Source organism: Delphinus delphis, chromosome 9, assembly GCF_949987515.2.
Source record: "Delphinus delphis chromosome 9, mDelDel1.2, whole genome shotgun sequence".
NCBI lineage: Eukaryota > Metazoa > Chordata > Mammalia > Artiodactyla > Delphinidae > Delphinus > Delphinus delphis.
This window is the reverse complement of record NC_082691.1, coordinates 49143742-49160690: the sequence shown is the minus strand read 5'-3', so window position 1 is coordinate 49160690 and position 16949 is coordinate 49143742. Positions and strand designations below refer to the sequence as shown.

Sequence of the window (16949 nt, the reverse complement as noted above, 5' to 3'; positions counted from 1 at the left end):
ACTTCTTTGTCTCCTAAATTCTTATTCACCTCGATATATCGTTGTAATTCAAATTCTTTCTGTACTCATTTGATGGACTAATAACCAAGAGCATTATCCATATTGTCATATTTCATGATGGTGCTTTTGATATTCAGCTGTTGGTTTTATCTGATGGTAAATAATGAGTGTACAAGTCATTGTTTCTGTATGTCTTAGGTATCTGTGGTAGCTACAAAGGTAATACGGTGAATTGTTGTGAACTATGTAGTCTTATCTGTAAACCAACAAAAATGGGTTTTCATAGGGATTTACTAAAAAAAGGTCCATCTGATTTCAAAGTAAGTATCCCATGGGACTGATGCTCAGTGGCATAACCTCCTTTATAATCTCTTATACCAACAGCCTTCAAACAGTTTCTATAACCACATGCACATTACCAAATCACTTCTGCCCAAGGGTTTGAGAACTTCTCCAGAATCAGATTCTGGTGCTTCATCCCTCACTCCAGTGGCTGGCAGTGTGCCCTTCTCGTCTGACCACATAGCTGAATTTCAAGAGGGACCCCTGCACCCAGAAAGGGAGCCTTCCTCCTCTACTGGGGGAGACACGTCATTCTCCTCTCCTTCAAAATCTGATCATGATATGGAAGAATCTCCTTGCCACCATCAAGCCACCACCAAGAAAATACTACAAGAAAAAGGTACCGCTAATTTTGTTGTTGTGTAGCTTCTGTTTTGTCTGACTTCACTAACACCTCAATTTGTGCCATGTAAAAATGGCTCTTTTCAAAAAAACGAAAGCAACAAAAACAAGGCCTGTGTCTTTTCATAGCTAATAATTAATACTGCATTCCTTTTATATTATGGGACAAGAGAACACCCTTCTCTCTTTATCTTACTTTTTTAAACCTTTTCCTACCTGATTAGTACCTCACTTCTTCAGCTTTCTACAAGTTTACTATTGAAGGAAATTCTTCAGGAGGCCTTCGAGAGATTTTGTGTAATAGTAGCCCATAGTTTCGATAACTACTAACATAATCATTTAGAAAAAAATATGTATATATGAAAGTGAAAACAATATAGGTCTTAACCCATTAATTGGTTTTTATTTAGAAGAAATTTTCACAGTAATTTATATTGCAAAGAATGTGATAGAAAAGCTATGATAAAGATAATGCAGGGAGATTAGTCAATAAATTTGAAAATATGCTCCTAGAATTAGCATCAGAATTTCATAGCAGTGTCAATAGATTGTTGTCCTTTTAATTGTGTGCTTTAATTTATAGAAGTAATAAATTCCTGTTTAAACAAGTGAAATGATGCAGAGATATATAAAGAACAGGTTCATTCTCTTCCTACCACATCTGATGTGTTCCTTTAAAGTAACCAAGAAGATTTGGTTATATTATTTTCACATCTGAAATGCACATAGATATATATGGTGTGTTTGTGTGTATAAAATATATGTGTATATACACATATATTTTAAACAAATGTGTGTGTGTATATATATATATATATATAAACAAAAATAATTTCTGGTGTGTGTTTTGTTTTATATACTTTTTTTTATAAAAGTGAATTCTACAAATGACATTCTGCAGTTTTGTTATACACATGATAATATTTTATGGACATCCCTCTGGTGCAATATACACAAATTTAAATGACAAGATAATCTTCTATAGTGAGCCGATAATATAACTGAGGCAACCCTTGTAGTATTGATGGACATTTAAGTTGTATCCCAGGTGGGGGTAGGTTGTTGTTGTTTATTTGCTTGTTTGCTTACCACTGTGAAAAAGATATAAGCATTCTGATGCTTTACATTCTTGTATGCTGATGCTTTCATTTCTGTAGAATAAATTTCCAAAAGTTGAATTGGTAGACAGAGTATATTGTACTCAGAGGAGAATGTATGGCTTTAAATGCTTTTATTGTAAAAAATAAATACTGAAAATAAATAAAATAAATATTCAAAATAAAGGGAAAGAACAACCAAAAAACAGAAAATAGAAAGGAGGGGATAATGAAGATAAAAGCTGAGTTTAATGAATTTTTAGTAACATGAAAAGCCTACTCTTAACACCTCCACAAAATAAACGCAGCAAAGCTATGTAAAAGTGAATAGCCCCCTGGAAGGACAGGTTAAGAAAAAAAATAGAGAAACCAAAAACACCCACAGCGTTTGAAATGAGAAAGGAGATACAGAGGTTAAAAAAAATTTTAAGATAGCACGCCAACTCTATGGAAGATTTGAAAATCTAGAGGAAATAGAGGATTTCCTACCAAAATATAAAGTACTCAAAATGGTCTAAGAAAAAGAAAACCTGAATAAGCCAGTAAGTACAGAAATATAATATATATTTTTATAGCTTCCATTTAGAAAGGTACCGGGCCCAGGTGGTTTTATAACTGAATTCTGACTCACCTATAAAAAAAATAGATAGGAAAAGATAAAATAGAGCATCTATTTTATGTTAATTATTCCAGGAGATGTTTTTCATTTATTTTATGTAGCTAGAGTCTTAAAAACTAGTAAAGATCATGTGGAAGAAGAAAATCTTATTATACCTTAAGAAATATATCTTATTTCTTATTATATAAGAAAATCTTATATAAAATCTAAATGTAGATTCATTTTAAATATGATGCTCGTAAATTAAATCCAGGAGTGAAAATTACTTATATTCCATAATCATGTAGGGTTGATTATGGAAATGTAAGGATGGTTTAACATTAGAAAATCTAACTGTATGAATCATCATATCAACAAAGGAAAAGTGAAGTGTTATAATATTAATAGACATTGAAAGGAATTTGATATAATTTTTCAGACATTTCCTATAAAAACTTGTTAAGTAAAGAAGGTATTAGGAAAAAATCATCTAAATAAGATTATTCACCAGAGAGCAATGACAAAACATCATACTGAATAGTGAATCTTAAGCCACACAAAACTAGCAGATTATTTAGAGACACAAACAAAATGTTGAGGTTACAAATGGAATGACAAAGTTAATTACTTGGGAGGAGTGTCAGGGAACGAAAATGGAAGAGAATATACTGGGGACTTCCTAGGTATAAACTTCATGGGAGTGGGGTGAGAAATGAAATGGGTGTTTATTTTATTGTTTTTCCTTTAAACTCTAAAATTATTTTATAAAATACTCTTGATTTCAGTAGACAATAATATATATACAAAGTTAACTGATAGACTCTACATGTCTAACATACAAGTAGCTTTGAAGAATTTTTTAAGTCAAGCATAGGCTAAGGTAATAAATCGTCAATTTATGGAAGAGAAAATTCATGTTACTTATAAAATATGAAAAGGTGATCAACCTCATTAATGATCAGAGAAATAGTCATTTGAGTTAGAAACCCATCAGATTACTTCCACCAACCAGTGCTAGCAAAGATGTGGGACACACTCATTCATTACAGATACGATTGTGCATCACTACACTGAAAAGTCCATGCGCACTTATCTCTACCAGAGCAAAAGTTGTAATCTTTCTACAAATACATCCTGAACATAGAAATACAGTTGATGGTGGAGGCTTACCTTGTTTTGTAACTCTTAGTAAGTGTCATAGCTTTATCCCTGATATTTTCCCTGGTTTCCTTCCCTGAGCCTGTTGATTTGCTGGAATTATCTTCCACAGACTGGTCCTAAGCACAAGTCTTTCAGAAGACGTTTTAAGGTAAAAAATAAGTACTTAGGGAGTACAAGATACTAGCGGAGGCAAGAGAAAATATGTCAAGCCTGCTAATTCATCAAAAGCAGTTGTAAAGTTGGTGAAGGACTTACACTGTGATTTTGACCTACTTTCAAAAGAATGAAGGCTTCAGAAACTCTCATTAACTAACCTAAATTGTGGATTGTAATGGCACTTTTATAGAAATATACTTGTGTGAAGCCCTCTGTCATCTCTTCAAGAAAAAAAAAATGTGTATAGACCTTACTTGGTTCATAAGAAGGCAAAAGAGCAGGAGCATATATTTTGGAAATATAGGTTAATACTTTGTAGTCCACTGTTTGAGTTTATAAGGCATAACTTAGCTGTCTGAAAGAAAGTGCTTTATAGTCGGAGAGTGGATCCCTCACACATGAAATCTGACTAAAATTTTTTAAAAGTGGCTACATCTTGTCTAGATTATTTCTCTTTTCCTTTTCCTTCTAAAAGCAAATGTTTCATCTCAAATTGGAGAAGTATTACATGGAAGTGAGTTGTGTTTCACAGTCCATTAGCAGTAATATAGAGCAAAATGTGGTTAGCAGTGATTAGCATTAAAATGTGAGCATTCCATCTTTTCTCCAATACCTCCTTTGCTTGCTACTGCCCCTTCTTTGGGATTAAGCTTCCAGCTGTAGTAAGCAGGACCAAGAAATACGGGGTGGGTAGTTTCTTCTCCAGAGACAAACTCTTAAGCTTTCCCATTTTTTTAATTTTCCTGGGTTGATCATGCTTCTGGGTAACTAGAAAGCAGCAATTAATTGAACTTTTATAAAGTATTAACTTTATAAATAGTTACTAGTATGATAACCATTATTAGACATTAACTATGACCAGATGAAAGCAGTGCCTCACATTCTTTCCTTCCCGATAAAAGTTTCCAGCCTTGACGAGCTTCCTGTGCCTTCCATGTTCACTAGTATTAATCCATTCATTCATGTATTTATTCAACAAATAGTTATTGAGCACCTGCTCTGCGTCCGGCATTGTGCTAAAGGCTGAATATACAATGATAATATTCCATCCTTTCCTGCAGGGAGTTTGCAGACTAGAGTCTGTTTGTCTGTCTCTCTGTCTCTGTTTCTCTCTCTCTCTTTGATTTATTGCTTGCTTGTTTGTTTGGTGACAGACCCTGTCTCTCTGACACCACACAACCACCACCATCAATAACCAGGAAGCCCCTGTACTTTCTGCCTTCCACTCTCAGGCTCTGTTGCACCTTGAAAGATAGCAAAGAAACCTATCAGTCAAGACTCTTTACATTCTGCGAAATCCTTGAGTTCTTTGCCATGTGAGACGAATCGACTATTCAGAGCAGGACTCAACAGAGGTTAAGTGTGGTTAGCCTGATTTATCTGTGTGTGGATGTGTTTATATGTGTGTGGTTCTTACAACTCACTGGCTCCTTAATAAAGGAACTAGAATGGGATTTGTACTCACAAGTACAAACTTCATACGTAACATGCCACTCCAGGAAATTCTGGTCCTTCTTCAAAGCGCAGCTTAAATCTCACCTCCTTTAGTGGACCTTTGCAACACCCTCCCCATTCCCGGGCAAAGTGAATTATTCTCTCTGATCCCACAGAAATTTTCACAGTTACTTCTGCTTCTGTCACTTTGTGTGTGATAAGAAGTGATCAGGTTGTCAAGTGTGAGCCAGAGTTTTCTTACTTGTCTGATTCATCTTTGTATTCATGGCCCCTAGTAAAGTATATGCATATAATTGATGTTAATAAGGTTCTTGGACAAATTAATAAGTATGTCTCTCTAGATAATCAGTACAAGTCTTCTAGAACTGAGGTCGTCAAACCAAATTTGGCCCCACCCGTTTTTTTTTTATGATTTATTTATTTATTTATTTATTTAATTTAGTTTTTGGCTGCATCGGGTCTTAGTTGCAGCACACGGGATCTTCATTGAGGCATGTGGGATTTTTTGTTGCGGTGTGCGGGCTCTCCGTTGTGGCGCATGGGCTTCTCTCTAGTTGTGGCGTGTGGGGTTTTCTCTTCTCTAGTTGTGGTGCGCAGGCTCCAAGGTGCCTGGGCTGTGTAGTTTGCAGCACGCGGGTTCTAGTTGAGGCGCGTGGAGCTCAGTAGTTGTGGTTAGTTGCCCCGCAGCATGTGGGGTCTTAGTTCCCTGACCAGGAATCGAACCCACGTCCCCTGCATTGTAAGGATTGTAAGGTGGATTCTTTACCACTGGACCACCAGGAGAAGTCCCGCACACCCCCCTTTTTTTTTTCCGACTGAGATAAATGCTTTTATTTAATTAATTAATTTATTTATTTTTGACTGCACTGGGTCTTCGTTGCTTCACGTGGGCTTTCTCTAATTGTGGCGAGCGGGGGCTACTCTTTGTTGCGAGTGCGCAGGCTTCTCATTGTGGTGCTTCTCTTGTTGCAGAGCACGGGCTCTAGGCACGTGGGCTTCAGTAGTTGTGGCACGTGGGCTCAATAGTTGGTGCACGGGTTTAGTTGCTCTGCGGCATGTGGGGATCTTCCTGGACCAGGGCTTGACCTGTGTTCCCTGCATTGGCAGGCGGATTCTTATCCACTGTGCCACCAGTGGAAGCCCCTGCCAGCCGTTTTTATAAGTAAAGTTTTATTGGAGCACAACCACACTCAAACAGTTACATACTGTTTTCATACTACAGTAGCAGAGTTGAGTGGCTGTGGCAGAGTCAGTAGCCCACAACCTAAAATGTTTACTCTCTGGCCTTTTACAGAAAGTTTGCTGACTCCTGGTTTAGACATACATTCTTCCTCCACTCAACATTGCTGGATAAACTCTGAAAATGTCTTAGTCATTGGTTGCTGTTTATCAAGATTTTTTAAAGTGATATACCATTACTTTTGATCTAACAAGGTACCACAAAGGTAATAATTAAGTTACAGCTGTAGTTGATTACATTCTGGGGCAGATTCTCCGTTCTTCATTGAACACCTACTGAAGTTGGGTGTTTTCTAAATTGCACCAGGTACCACATTCACAAGTCATAATTTTGCTGTCATATTTGTGGGACCTCAGTGGAAACTAGGATAGAAAGAATCCCATTACAACTGGCTAAATGATAAACATCTAACCCCATTTCAGTTATAATTAGAGAAAGTAAAAGATTATCCTAGAGGTTTGTTAAGCAAGTTATATAGCAATAAAGGGCATGAAAATATTTTCCCCCTGTCTATTCTTTGAGTAGCCTAATACTAAAGTTTTAGTCTCTGGACCGTACATAGCAGTGGGCCATTGTTCAGACAAGGTTGAGTAAATGAAGTACTATCAGTTTTCTGTTTTGTGATTTGTTCATTATTCTAAGTGTATATGTGGCCGTTAGTGGCATTGCCTAACACAGAACATGTCTTCAGAAATATTTGTTGAATTAATGTCCTTGCAAGTAGAAATCTTTACAGGATTCACTTATTATTATGTTGCATTAGGCCTTCATACATATAGAAATAGTAAATTTATCATTGCTTGGAGGACGGCGAGGTTAACCCTAGCTGAGATTGGTAAACGAGACATGACAAAGAAAATACAATTAGAGTAACTACTGAAGGACTAAAAAAAAACAGAAAAGATAGGTAAGGAAGGCATATAAGGCAGGAGGATGGCATTGATAGAGACAGGCACACGTAAGATGAAATGACAGGAGTGGGGCTGTCCCAGCCTGCTGGTATTCAGGTTAGAGTGATTGCTCGTAAAATTGAACAGGTAGGTTAGGTCTATAGCTCTAGAATTTAAATACCTTAGATACCTTATCATATTACTAGAAAACCACAAGATGCCTGAGCAGAGGAATAAAAAGGAAAAGACACTAGGTATGAGGAAGATGAGTTAAGAGACCCTGAAAGGTGGAGGAGCAATAGACAATGACAGGAAAGATGATATGAGAACTGTTGAAACGTATGTAACTTGACGAGATCAGGGGGAAGAGAGTGAGGAGGTCAAAACTGATCACAGGGTTTCTAGCCTCAGAAAACACGGTCTTGTCATTGATAGAAAGTAGGAAATCAGAAGCATTATGAGGGAAAGGTGATGAACTCATTTTTAGTAGAGGAGGTCTTGAGCTCGAGAGAGAAGCCAGGGGCTTCCCTGGTGGTGCAGTGGTTGAGAGTCTGCCTGCCGATGCAGGGGACACAGGTTCGTGCCCCAGTCCGGGAGGATCCCACATGCCGCGGAGTGGCTGGGCCCGTGAGCCATAGCCGCTGAGCCTGCGCGTCCGGAGCCTGTGCTCCGCAACGGGAGAGGCCACAACAGTGAGAGGCCTGAGTACCACAAAAAAAAAAAAAAAAAAAAAGAGAGAGAAGCCAGGGCTGGAGGTAGATTTCAGAGTCCCCAGAATAAAAGAAGAGGTAGTCAAGGGTCTTGTTGCAGTGAGACTAAGAAGAATGCAGTCCCAGAAAAGGCCTTAGTATTTAGCTCAGGAAATCAATCATTACCTTTGAAAATGAAGACCAGGTTGCCAAAGATTAAAGCTGGGTCACCCAACGTGAGGACTTGGACTTCTAATTGCTCGTCAAGGTAGTATTGGAGAGATTTCAAAAAGCCTAATGGAAATTCCACATACAGCTAAATAACAAACAAACATGTCACAATTCTTTTTCTTTTCCTGAAATCATACCAATCCAATGTTGGTTTTTATGCGGACTAGAAGTTCTGAGGTACATTAACGATGGATTTGATTGATTTAAAGTGGGAAAGTGCAATATTACTTAATCTTGCCTCTTCGGCCTTTTGAAAGAATTCATTGAAGTGTTCCTTGGAACACACTTTGGCAAATGTGTGAGATAATGATGTGAGGTTGCCTAGCAGCAGGCTCTCTGATGGGCAGAATCAGGCTTTTAGTCCCAAGATGTCCACATAACTGCCACACTAATAGGTTACAGAGTGTTGCCACGTACATTGCTTCATCTGGTCTTAGCACCACTCGTTAAAATATCTCCCAGCCACCTTTATTTCTGAAATTAATAAGGCAGTCTCCTTTTAACTTTGCACATTCCTAGCTGTTGAGAGTTGCTCTAGAATTTATTTGGAAGAATCCAGTACTTTCTTTCCTTCAGCTTCTGTTAAGAAAATTGAAATCCTGCTTTTTTTTTTAATGTCCATTAGCAAAATCACCTTAGAGTGAGTTTGTGCCATGTGTGTATATTTTTTTATGTGCATGTGTCACATCTGTGGCTATTTAATTCAGTTACCCAAAGAGTAATGATGCAAAGAGCCATAATAAATATTTGAGGTTAGAAGTGGATTTTGACGTGGACATATTTCTTACTCTTCTATTTGATTATGTACATTTCAAGGAATTGATTATTATAATCTGTGTATCATTAACTAAAACTATGAAAAGCTCATTGCTAAAAATCCTTAGAGTATTTTTCAACATCCTGTACTTCTTCAGAGCTTCGAAAATAGACTCCTAAATGAGAACTGTGTGCACATCATGGCTTGTAAGTTATGTGTGTTTAGAAGTTTCTCCTGAAATAGACAAAAAGCATAAGCAAAATTAACTGCAAGGTTAATTGAACATTCTCTTAGGAGAACTACACTCCATGCCAGAAGGTTGCTGGATTTTCTTTTCAATTTTAGAAAGAGAAAGACACCAACAGACAATTGGGAAAGAGCAGTTTCATACACAGATATGCATCAAAGACACCCCTTGTTAATGATCTCAGATGACTGGATATGCTGAAATATAATGCCAAACAGCATTCTTTGCTAAATAGCTCCAAGTAGAGCCTTAGGAGTTTCTACCTTGTCCGAGGTAGAGTAAGTGCCACCAGTGGAATCTAGTTCCTACAACTGACATTGAATTCCATTGGCAAAGCATCTCCTCTGATTGGTTCTGGCATCATTTCAAGGGTCCCCATCCCCCAGCAGCTGCTGTGCTTTAGAGTGCCAGCGTAACTCTGGAGAGAGGCAGAGATCATTCAGCTGCAAGCACTGGGGAGGTTTTTGGCGTCTTCCACCTCATGGGAAGCCAGCCAAGTTGTGCTTAAAGCCAACTTCTAAAAAAAGACCTTTCAAAAATATAAATGTTTTATAGCTGAGCTCCTGCTTGAGAAGTCTCCCCCATGTTCTGTCTCCTCTATCCCAAGACTGGCCACAAGCCATTAGCAAGGGGCAGATGAGAAGGGAAAGCTTTGACTCTCACTTTCTCCCTAATCTCTCAGACTCTCAGGGGTGACGTTCTTTACTGGACTTGGGACATATGGGGGAAGTGAGCTGGGGTCCTGTCAGAAGGTGCTAAAACCCAAAGGCAAGAAAGGCATGGAGGACAGAGCCCAGACATTTGAAGCAAAGAGTTGGAGCCAGAGAAGGAACAGAAGGAAAGTCATTTGGTCCCTGCTTTGAATGTAAAGAATGATTTGATAGCGTTTATTCTTGCTTATTTTTTTTCATTCCAGTTTATCTGAAGCTAAAATTCTTTGTGATAAGTATTGGGCTTCTGTCTAACAGGACCTCTCCCGGTTTGACTGAATGTTCCTCAACATAGCTATGTTTCCTGTATGTTAATAAAGGCATCCAGTATTTTCTTTTACTGTTAGGAATTGATGCAAACCCCACAGATTCAGAGACGCAATGACTTTTGACAGTAGCTTTTTAAAAATGATAATAATTGCTTTTTTCACGTATATGTATATCCTAGATGGTGCCAAAGGTCCCAGATCACTGAGGGCATCAAGTTTGTTGGTGGTGCGAGGAGGAAAAATTAAGCGGAAGTTTGTGGATCTGGGGTAAGCTCTTCATGAAGTTAAAAAGCAAGCCCTCTGTAAGAGAAGGATTAAAGGAGAAAATGTCAAATTCCCCTTTCTGACTGTGTGCTGTCATTATAGGGCGCCTTTGCGAAGGAATTCCAACAAGGGAAAGAAATGGAAAGAAAAAGAGAAAGAAGCCAGTAGGTTTTCTCCAGGTAGCAGGTACGGGTGGGTGATTAAGAACAGATGTATCTCTGCATCTAAACTTTCTGGCCCCTTTCCATTGTTAACCGGAATTAGTGGTCGTTATCTCTGTGCTGAAGTGATACAGCTAGAGGTGAGATGAAAACAAATTGCAGTTGGTATTTGTCTTACTCCGATTGAAGCCTACACCTGGCCTCGGGTAGATCCATTGGCTTAATTGCAGAATTATGGTCACATGAACAGTTTTAATAAATGTTTATCTAAATACAGTATAAATGTATCTATGTGATGTGTCAGTTAGACACATTTCAGCTTTTTTGCCTGGCTACCCACAATTCTTGTGTCTTCTGGTTATAAGTCTGAAAGGGTAATTTTGCATTTAAGTATATTGTTGGCTTTCAAGACTGTTCGGTCCACATGCGGGTAAGAAAGACCAGTGTCTCACTGAACTCAGTTATTAGGTTGATTTTTGCTGGCGCCATCAACTATGCTTACTGTTCAATAGAGACTTTCCTATAGAGAAGTGAGCTTTGTATAGCACATTGTCAAGCTTTCCCAACTTTATGCTGAGATTACATAATTGTAAACTTAGGTTTATATAGGGAGACAGTAAAGCACAGAGCTGTCTCTGAAGTCCAACTGCCTGGGTTTGAATCAGCGCTCTCCCAGTCACTACCTTTAAAACCTTCGACAAGTTATTTAGCCTCTGTGCCTTTGTTTTCTCATATATGAAATGAGGATAATAAGAGTAGCTACCTGTTAGTGTAAGGATTAAATGAGTTTTCATGTAAAGCGTTTAAAATGGTACCTGGCACATAGGAGGCATTCAATAATAATAATAATGATAGCAATCTGCTATAATTCTTATTATTATTTGCAAGTTACAAAGAAGTTTTATATTTATCATTTCATTTGATCCTTACAATAAGATTGGGAGGGCAGATAATAATACCATACTTTATTGATGAAGAACTTCACCTTCATAGAATTTAATTGATTAGCCCATGATTATGCAACAAGCAATTAATGTCAGTTAGCTGGGGCTTGGCCTCCTGTCCAGATGTCTTTCCAACACTGCATGTCACCTCCTAGTTACTTAAGCATCTAATGATGTTTACATTTATTTATGAATTTTGGGAATCATCCCAATAGTATAGACTAAGGAAGAAACAGACAAAATGCTAAGAATAAAAGAATGTAAAATTATTTGGGGACCACCTATCCATTTTATAGGTTGTCCCCAGCTGTTTCCTTTTTTCTCTTTTCTGCTATACACCTTGGTGAGAAATTGTACCTTCTCCCTGGGATTACAGGAGAATGGGGGAGAGGGTGAGGGATGAGAAGAGAGAATTCCAAAATTAATTATTTTTGTTAGTCTGGGTTTCCTTTATGCCGTACAATGGAGAAAGGCAAGAAAGCTCTGTTTATATTAAGGACAGGAATCTCAGGAAAAATAAGGCCATAATGCAACTCAAGAGCACTTTTAACTTTGTGTGGTTTTAGAGTGAGAAATATAAAACAGTCTACTTTATGCCTTAGAATTAAGAATAGAAAACTATCAAATATGCTCAGGGGAAAAAACAACAACAGATAGTGAAACCGTTTAAGGGAGAGAGAGAGATGCCCAAATGCACAACGGGAGAGAAACTTGAACACTTCTGAAGTGACACTGTGCTCCCTTCGGTCCCTGGGCTCCTGAGGCAGCCACTGCCTCTCACCTTTGGGGCCCCACCCTCAATGAGACATAAGCGCAGGCATCCAACAGAGTGGAGGGGAGAGGGTTTGACTGAATTTCGTGGTAGGAGCCAGAGAGTTCTCACGCCCTTGTGTAAATTGCAGGTGAAAGTCAAGCAGGTCTTGACTCTGTTGGCAAATACTCACCTTACTCCAGGCAAAACCACCATAGTCCAGGGTGGGCGGTCATCATCGTGCTGCTTAACGGCAGCCGATAACCAGCTTTTGAAGCAGCAGCCAGCTAGGCTGCCTAGTCAGCTACATTTTAAAACATTAACTCTGCAGTCTCTCCGCATCAGTAGTCACAAACAATTCACGTGTACAACATTACAAAGTAGTTTTCAGTTAGAATCATAGTTTCATAATTATTTGTAATTACAGTAGAAGGTTGACAGGACTGAAAGGAATTCATGTAATTGAAACAGTAGGGCAGGGAAGAAGAAGGATTTTTTCAGTTTCAAAAAAATAAATTTTTGAGCTATCACAGTAATTGGTTAACAGTAATCAAATCTAATGACAGCCTCCATTCTCCTATGTAGATGAATAATGGGCCAGAACCGTATTCAGAACATATTGCAGGAAGTACAGTTACTGCCCAGTAGGAGCATAATGCAGTTGAATTGGTTTCACAGGGCCCCTGAAGGTAGGTGGGTGGCAAGCACCATCAGCTGCAGGGTCCCACTGCAGTTGTGGAGAAGAACTGGGGGTAAACTCATCACTCCTGTGAGGTTTTCTCAGAAAAAGGAGGATTCACAAATTGAGTTAGTAATCTTATCTTTTAGGCTTTTCATCCAGTTCTTATAAGATTGTAAAAATCTGATGAGGTCATTCAATCAGTGATAACCTAAGGGTACCGGACTTGAAAGAGGCCAGACATTCTCTAAATGTGGTCTTGGTTTTAGTTTTTTCCTTCCCAAAGAGTAAAGAATTAACTGTATTCCTTGTGGAGACAAAGTGATTCAAATACATGACCAACATGAAACAAATAGATGAGATTAAAATAAGAAGAAGTAAACCCTACAGACATATATGGTTTGGTTCTGTCCTTTTCAAATACGTGCTCAGTGAACTTTCTGATTTAACCAGATAACATAGCGGATAACAAAAGCAGGAAACGCTTAATCGTCAGAGCTTGTTCATCCCTTAAAGTACATACCAAAGAGTAAGATAAAATACTCTCCTTAAGAGTAAGGAGCCACTGGTGTCAGTGGAGTGTCTATTTTTGGAGCTCTGTAGGAGAAGCTCCCACTTTAGTCACTGAATGGAAAGCCCTGTGAGCTCTGTAGGAGAAGCTCCCACTTTAGTCACTGAATGGAAAGCCCTGTGAGCTCTGTAGGAGAAGCTCCCACTTTAGTCACTGAATGGAAAGCCCTGTGAGCAGATATCTCAAAGCAAGGCTAGAGGGTGGCGCGTGGGAAAATTATGGGGAAGGGAGATGGCGCTCCTCTGTGGAAGCAAATCTGCTTTCACCTTAGAAGTGTGAACAGTGGAGAAAACACTGAGCTGGAATCCAGTATTCATCCTGACTTTGCCATAGGTAAGTCTGAATTCCTTGGACTTTGGTTTCCTACCAAAAAATAAGTGTGGTCAACTAAAACTACATGGTCTGTAACTCCCTATCCATCTCTGCCTGCACTATCCAGCATGGTAATCTCTAGTCAGATGTGGCCCTTGAGCACTTGAAATGTAGCTTGTCTTTATCGAGATGTGTTGTAGGAGAAAAAGCATGCTCGATTTCAAAGACTTCGCATGGAAAAGAATAGAATGTGACATATCTTGGTATCTTAATAATTTTATAATACTGATTACATGTTGAAATAATATTTTGAATATTTTGGGTGAGATAAAATATATTATAAAAATTAGTTTTACCTCTTTTTTTCCATGTGGCCACTAGAAAATTTTCGTTGACTTATGTGGTTCATATTATATTTCTATTGGACAGTGTTGATCTATATGATTCTATGAAAACCATACTCTTGATTTCTGACTCTTTATTTTGTTGGTCTGTAAATTAGCATGTATTCATTTGTTTGTTCATTCTTTTTTTATCTGTATGTACTCCTCTTTGTTCCAAATATTATTTGTTTATATACAAAAATATATATGGTACAACAGTATAATTTATTTTAAAAGTAAATCAGATAGGGTAAAACAAGATAAAGCAAAAAGTAAGGTTGGTACTTAGAACATCTTCAGCAGTACTTTCATAGTAAATATAACAGTGACCTCCAGTAAAAGCCAAGAGCATAATGTCAAGGCGATTAAGAGCCCGAGTTCAAATCGCAGCTCTGCCACTTGTCCTCTTGAGCAAGTTACTTAACCTCTCTGTACCTCAGTTTTCTCATCAATAAGATGGAGACATATATTTACCTCTTCAGGTCATTAAGGGGGTTGAGATCACATTTAAGCACATTTTAAGTCCTTAATAAATATAAATGGCTATCATCACTATTAACGCTTAAAGTAATTCTTATTGCAGGGATATAAAACTAAATATTTTCTGGACATATTTTTCTGGCAGTCTCATTCATGCAGGGGTGACTTTGGTAATATCTTGACGAATACATGGACTATATGGATTATAGTTCAGGCAATCCTTCATAGATGCCATTTCTCTCAAAGAAACTTTAGATAAATCATGGTACTACAGTGAGTTTGAGATTATACTGCATGACAAGTATCTGGAGGGCAGTTCTGCCCTGTTGCTGAGCAAGGGCCAAGCCTCTGCTCCTGAGCTGGAGTTGAAACATACCCTTTCAGAAGAGCTGAGGAGTGGGATAAACACATGTACACAGAGAGAGAAACCCCTTTCTCTGCCTAAACCCGGTCCACAGAGGCACCCCAGAGAGGAGCCAGCTTTTTCCTTCAAAAAAAAAAACATTTTAAAAAACAAGAAACAAAAATGTAGCTATAAATGCCGGTGGAGAATGGCCATTAGAAAATGGCAGAATAATTTGAGCCTGAAAAGTCTTAGAGCGCACATTACCAAGCCACTAGTGGCCAGGAACAGTGATGGCAAAAACTCACCACTGGAGAACTTAACCTTGGCCATGTAGCTCACGTGGGCTCTCCCCTTCACTTGATATTTTTAATGCCCAAAGGTAGTAGCTTTGTTCTTAAAAAGAGGATTATTTGGGTTATAAATTAAGAGTAATTTGTTAAAGCGTCCAATTTTAAAACCTAGCTTTTTTTGAGTTTAGCTCAACTTAGAAATCCCGTCATTTCGTTTTACACATCGAGTAAAATTTTATATGAAATAAAAAAAAATTTTATATGAAAAAAAAAATTTTATATGAAATAAAAAAATTTTATATGAAATAAAAAAAAATTGTTCGAACAATATTAGCTTAGCCTCAGGAGAGCAGACCTGTTCCCCCATAATTGTCTGTCCTGTTTTTAGCTGCAGATATAAATTTAATCTATTTAGTTTTCCTTTTAAGTAATTTCCAGTGCCTAAAACCTGACAAACTTACATTCCTAACAAATCAACACTTTTCCTACTTAAAAAAACTCTTGAAAATCTACTAAATTAAAATAACTACAGTGACTCTAAACATCCCAATACTCTTTATCAGTGTGGTAGTTTTACACCTAATTAGTTAAATCTGAAATCAGTTAAATATATTAAGGTAGACTCAATAGACGAGTTTCTTTCTCAGTTTCTAATAATACAAATTTTCTTAAAAACTAACCGGTATATTTATTATTCCTAAACTAATATTTTTGTTTTGATAATATGGATTTTATTTACATAATCATCTTGCTGTTTCATTTTATATCTTCCCAGTATGGGGGAGACTCATTAAGGGAACAGTTTCTCCATCTCAAGTGAGTGTACGGGAGGAAAAAAATATATTTTTCCCTCTACACTCCTAGGTTCTTCAACTGAAGTCCTGTAAATTAGACTGACAGAAGACAGATTAACAAGGGAAAAGCATACAAATTTAATGTAAGTTTTATGAGACACAGGAGCCTTCATTAGGAAATAAAGACCCAAAGAAGGAGTTAAGCCTGGAGAATTTTTATCGTAGGTTTGATGAAGCATGGAAAGTTGTGGGGAAGTGTGATAGGACAGAAAGGTATGAGCCTAAGGGCAGTAAACTGGGGAAACTTAACCAAGCCTGTTCATTCATTTGCTCAGGTTCCTCTTGGCATCTGTCCATCTATGGAATTAAGGATGCTCCTTTCCTCTGGGTATAGGGAGGGCACCTCTCTTACATGAGGGTCTTATGACCTGGTTCAGGGGAGATGGGGAAGGTCAGAGAGCCCTTCCTGCACCTGCCATTTCTCAAATTCCTTAAAATAGTCATAGCTTAAAATATTCACTATGCCAAGGTGTGCCCTATTTGGGGGTAGCGTGTCCTGAACCCCATCATAAGTTAAGGTTAAGCACTCTACGCTGACCATCTCTAATGGGCTGTTAGTTATTGATCAGATATTTAGACCATAACTCAGGATCTAGAAGCAGGATATTTCAAGGTTGTTGGCCTGGCTGCAGATGGACACCTGCTTGTTATAGCTGTTAACCTGTTCAGGTCTCTCAGTCCCCTACAGAAGGGGTGGATGTTAGAACCTTGCAGAATTACTTCCTCTGAT

General features: G+C 38.1%; 1 protein-coding gene across 3 annotated transcripts in view; it reads left to right on the top strand.

The window, feature by feature from the left end:
- Nucleotides 1–16949, top strand: part of PPP1R9A (protein phosphatase 1 regulatory subunit 9A) — a 319708-nt gene that overhangs the window by 280112 nt on the left and 22647 nt on the right. Inside the window, exons 12-14 of one of the 3 annotated variants that reach the window (XM_060020513.1) lie at nucleotides 385–682; nucleotides 10364–10451; nucleotides 10551–10634. The exons of the other annotated variants lie outside the window; for them this stretch is intronic. Coding sequence (XP_059876496.1) covers nucleotides 385–682; nucleotides 10364–10451; nucleotides 10551–10634 — 470 coding nt within the window. The remainder of the gene's footprint in view (nucleotides 1–384; nucleotides 683–10363; nucleotides 10452–10550; nucleotides 10635–16949) is intronic. 3 annotated transcript variants of the gene reach the window in all.